We start from the raw sequence: 4,833 nt of genomic DNA, 5'->3' as shown, positions 1-4,833 counted from the left end.
CTTCGGCTAATGCAGCTGTGCCGGCTGGGTCTCTTATCCGGGGTTTTAGCAGTGATGCAATGTTTCCAGATGTGGAACAAGAGGAAAAAATCCTTATTAGTCTAGCCCGAGAAACAACAATTATTTTCCCCAACAAATAGTATGTCTGTAATACTAATGGTGAGACTCAATGGTATGTATGCTGCACTATCATTCCACTGTATGATGAATATGTTTTATTAACCCCTCTGGCGTTACAAATAGTTTTAAAAGGGCTATTTGACTGTTTTTTTTAACTCTTTTATATTTTTATAGGATTCTACAATAGCACTTCTGATTGGATAGTGTTTTAATATCAATGCCTGGCCAGAATCACTCAAATTAAACGAGAAACGCACTAAAACATTTAGATAGCACAAGTCAAGATTGTCAACTGTGGGATTACATAACAATCTGTTCTATTTTATTCCACAGTAAATGCTTCACAGTAAATGTGTGTTTATTGTGAGCTTATCATTAACTTTTAAAATTTGTGCAAAGCAATTTACAATAAAGTGTATTTAACCTCCATAGGAATAAGAACTAGATGTACACTCCATGTTCATGAAAGGTCTTGGTGAGCTTGTCTGTTTTGGTGATGAAGACTTAAAGGAAAGCCTGTGTGAGCTCAGAGAGGTGGGAGTGGGTGGACAAGCATGTTGGACGACTCTGTGCTGTGGCTCGTTCTGCCAGATTACCTCCTCAGATCTGATGGACAGGAACTTCTCATGATCAGCCTCGACCACTGAATTTGCGGTGATGGGATGAGGGCGCCCCCTACTGGATTAAAGCAGGCATTAGGATAAACTGTTGTGGATAGTTGGGGACATCTTGACCAATCTGAATGTTGCACTATCTCCGTATGCCCTGGATGATCTTATTATTGTTTTCTCAATCCAATTTATATACAAAACTTAAAAACAACCATACAGTTGAATCAGTTGAAATGTCTGAATGCATTTTATGACATATTTCACATTCATAGTTTTGTAGTTGTTACAGCATGATCAGTTCAAATTTTCCCCCAAACAGATTGAAGTTAATAGGTTTCCAAACTTTTTCTGGCATGACCCCCTTTCAGAAGTCAAAAAAGAAATTCCTCCTCCAACAGACACACACGTTTTATCTTTCAATAACAATAACTTGGGAAGGAACTGATAAAAATGGATTCAAAAGTTAAACTTTAGTGAAGCATGAAAGTATCAGCAAACTTGTTTATTTTTCCCTTCATAAATCTTATTCATTCAGTTTTGCTTCACTCTATATTTTTCCCCTGGTCATCCACATCCTCCCTGCACTGCCTCTGTGCCGACCTCCCAGTTTGGGAACCACTGTGTAAACTTGAGAATTCAATCTAATGTTATGACCTCTCAAAATACTATTTAAGACATTTTAAGGCCTAAAATTTAAACTATAGGATTTTAGAGTTTTAAGGACCAGCAGAAACCCTGGCTAAACAACCATGTGTAATGATAATTAACTCTGTCTTACATCTTACATCCCAAAACAATAAAATCTTGAAAAACAAACAACACTTACATATTTGTCATTTAATTTTATTGATTTTTTGTATATTTTTAATAAAATGTAAAAAGCATTAATAATATACAAGTGAGGATTGTTGCTGCAGATTCTCAGCAGATGTTAAGTTCAAATATTCTAAAAATAATGCATTGCGTAATACAGATTTAACAATATAAAACAGGTATTACGCTGAATGATTTTACAGGCAGAGTTTCTCCATTTTTCCAAAGCGCTGACTCCAAAATTCACAGATGGAAGTTTAATTTCTCTGCTTCGTCCAAACTATTTTGCATTATGAGCTGCAGTTTCAAGTCCTCGCTTTAGGCGGGCTGCAGCTACTCACCCCTGGTTTAATGATGGGTGGATAAAGAGCTTTGTTGACAAATCTCAGCTGTCAAACACAGAGCCAAACATGATTGGCTGATCAGAGAGCTCTGCTGCAATAATAAGTGACTGACAGTAGAAGACGACGAGGCTGATTGGCTGCTCAGACGCTCCTGGTGGACAGGCACTGGTTGACCACCTCCAGCAGCGAGGAGTTCTCCAGAGCTGCTGCCACTCGTTCTTTGTCTGCCAACTGCTTGTTCACTGCACACACACAATATGAGAGATAACAGTTACATAACACACAATCATAACATCAGTACCTGCAGTATTATGACTAGTTGGAAATACAATTTAATACCCAGCACTCCTGCTGTCTCTGTATTATATTTCTTACCTGCGTCCTCTGAGGCGTGAGTCCCAGGAGTGATGTGGACATCAATCTGAGAAGAAGAAAAGCACACAGCATTTAGACCGGAATCAAAGGAAGTGATGGTCAATGTACATTCCAAACACCAACACACACCAACATACACTAACATACAACAACACACACACACACACACACACACACACGTACTTTAAACCTGTCTGGCAGGGAGCGCAGCAGCTTGACTTTGATGGACAGGCCAATGAGTGTTGCCATGCTACAGTGAGGGATGGTGGGTGTGAACTCAATGTCCACAGTGCTCTCTGCATCATTAACCTAAGAAAAAAATACACAGAAAAAAACAACAGACTGTATGCAATTAACTTCTGCAATTAAAAAAAGAAGGCTGCTTTTGCAGTGAGACAGAGTAAATAATAGTTATTCTATTGGTGAAGACTTAAGTGTGAAAGTTACTTTACTTGTAAAATGTAATTATCAAAAAAGCAAAATAATTTCTTTTGTAAGTGCAGGTGAAGTCAGGTAACTAAAGGACAGGATGACTGGATAATGGTGATGGACACCATTAAAGGTGATCAAGTTCAACCCTGTTTCAACATTTTCTTCACTTAAGTATTGGCAGTGCAGGTAAGTCCACACTACATCTTGCTTTATTCTCCATTCACCCTGTTAAGAACCTAAAAAACAACAACAACACACAAATAAAGTTGTGTACCTTGACTCGGATTTGCTCCACGACATTGAGTTCCTCCAGAGACAAAGGATGCTCCGGGTCATTAATAGATCTAATCAGATGTGACTTTAGTTAAAGAATTTAAGACAACATAATAAAAACAACACAAGTTCTGCTTCTGTGTGTGTCACTATGTTATTCTTATTCTTTTTATTATGAGACACTAATAACTTTAGAGTACTTTTATCATTAAAAAGTTATGTAATTGTACCTTTATTGTAAATAACCTAAAATAAAGTGAATTAAGAAATGTGCATCATGTGCAACTAATCCCAGTAGACCTTCTTCATGACAGCCATATTGATATAAAATAGTGGGGTAAACACAGGTGTTACCAATGATACTAATTATGGTCCCATTCAGTGTAGCAGAGCCTCTCCAGTGAGCCAACATGCATGAATGCAACCTCACCTTAACTAGTATCATTGGTAACAGTTTACGGTACTATTTCATGTCAAAATGGCTTCTGTGAAAAAGGCCTGCATATTTCTTTAGACTCGACTAAAATGTCAGCATAAAACAATGAATGTCTTGGAAAAAAAAATGTCAAACACAGCTGCAATATTCTTGAACAATGTGGCTTATCAAGGCACATGCTGAGCAGAAATATGTCGGTCTAGAGGTGCATATTTGTATTGTACTACAACTGTCACAAATTCTCATCACAGCTTCCCAGAACCCAAATAACTGAGGTATACAAGTTGTTTATTTTGTCTAACAGTAAACCCACATAGATAAAAATATGTGATACAGAAAACCAAGAAACATACCCAAGAAACTGCGAAAAGTGAATGTATGATTGTAGCTTCAGCCATTTTCAAAATTATTAATTTACCTGTGGTCAACTAATCAGCTAATAGTTTAAAAATATAGGAAAAAATTACAAGACATGCACATATTGCTTGAGACATAATAAAATATGCTGTTTTACACTGACAGTATTTAATAATGTGTTTGCACTCATTTCAAATGATCTCATTAATTTGATACACCTGCCTATCAGTTACACAATATAGTGTTTTCCGGTTAATAACATTGCTCTGTTTGCTGTTATCTGTATGTAACCGTTAGACGTCATCGTCAATGTTAGAAATGATGTAACAGCTTTTAACTTGATGTTATAAAAGACACATGGCTCGTGTCCAGAGTTTCAATTAAAACAGTTTAACTAGCATACAGACCAGGTCACTGTCAGGTGTACAACAAGCCTAGAGAAAAACAGTTATGTGAATTTTCAACAGGATATCGAATATTTCTCTGTCGTCGATGGGGTCATGGACGTCTTCGTCCTCGTCGGTCGCTGTCAGCAGCCTGTCCCCGGACCGCTGGAAGATCACCGGGTTTGCGTTTTCCAGATGGGTTCCTCCAGACATTTTAAAACGTTATTTCAGTCCCCGTTTAACAGTAAACCTGCAAGTGCGCCACTAGCATGTACAAGGAGCACCGACAGCCCCAACAAAAACACTTCCTGAAACAACGGAAACCTACATAGTCCAAAAGGGCTACAAAGTCTTAAAGGCACAGTCCACTCAGGGGGCAAATCACGCCTCTAAACAGATGAAAAGCCTTTTTAATGTAGAAAATATTTTAAATGAAACTTCTCGCAAGATAATGCATTTATTGGCATTTTATGGGTATTTATAGTGATTTAAATAAAATGCAAATGACTGTCCCTTTTCTGGCTGGCTGTGACTCCCTGTTTGTCCTACAGATGGCAGATTCAGCCCATTTTAGCCCTCAACAGTAACACCATTAAAAGTTTGTCTTGTATCACCTCCAGTAGACTAACAATGTATGGACAAAGGCCAAAATTAGTTTTCAAAAGCCATAAGCTGTAGTTAAAAAT

General features: G+C 37.7%; 1 protein-coding gene across 1 annotated transcript; it reads right to left on the bottom strand.

The window, feature by feature from the left end:
- Positions 1–1,558: 1,558 nt before the first annotated feature.
- Positions 1,559–4,474, bottom strand: ciao2b (cytosolic iron-sulfur assembly component 2B). The gene is made up of 5 exons (XM_084735714.1): positions 4,234–4,474; positions 2,970–3,049; positions 2,447–2,572; positions 2,264–2,309; positions 1,559–2,130 (listed from the first exon to the last, which is right to left on the bottom strand). The coding sequence occupies exons 1-5, from the start codon at positions 4,358–4,360 to the stop codon at positions 2,030–2,032; spliced, it is 480 nt and encodes a 159-aa protein (XP_084591840.1). The 5' UTR covers positions 4,361–4,474; the 3' UTR covers positions 1,559–2,029.
- Between the last annotated feature and the right edge of the window lie 359 nt (positions 4,475–4,833).

Source organism: Lutjanus erythropterus, chromosome 14 (genome assembly GCF_056507025.1).
Source record: "Lutjanus erythropterus isolate fLutEry1 chromosome 14, fLutEry1.hap2, whole genome shotgun sequence".
Taxonomy (NCBI): Eukaryota; Metazoa; Chordata; class Actinopteri; order Lutjaniformes; family Lutjanidae; genus Lutjanus; species Lutjanus erythropterus.
The sequence above is the reverse complement of the archived record's forward strand: the minus strand, read 5'-3'. Positions and strand labels throughout refer to the sequence as shown.

Coding starts and splice junctions, on each gene's coding strand:
- ciao2b (XM_084735714.1), bottom strand. CDS start 4,360: ATGTCTGGAGGAACCCATCTGGAAAACGCAAACCCGGTGATCTTCCAG. Junction 2,573..2,969: donor TGGAGCAAATCCGAGTCAAG/GTACACAACTTT, acceptor TTTTTTTCTTAG/GTTAATGATGCAGAGAGCAC. Junction 2,310..2,446: donor CCCTGCCAGACAGGTTTAAA/GTACGTGTGTGT, acceptor TCTTCTTCTCAG/ATTGATGTCCACATCACTCC.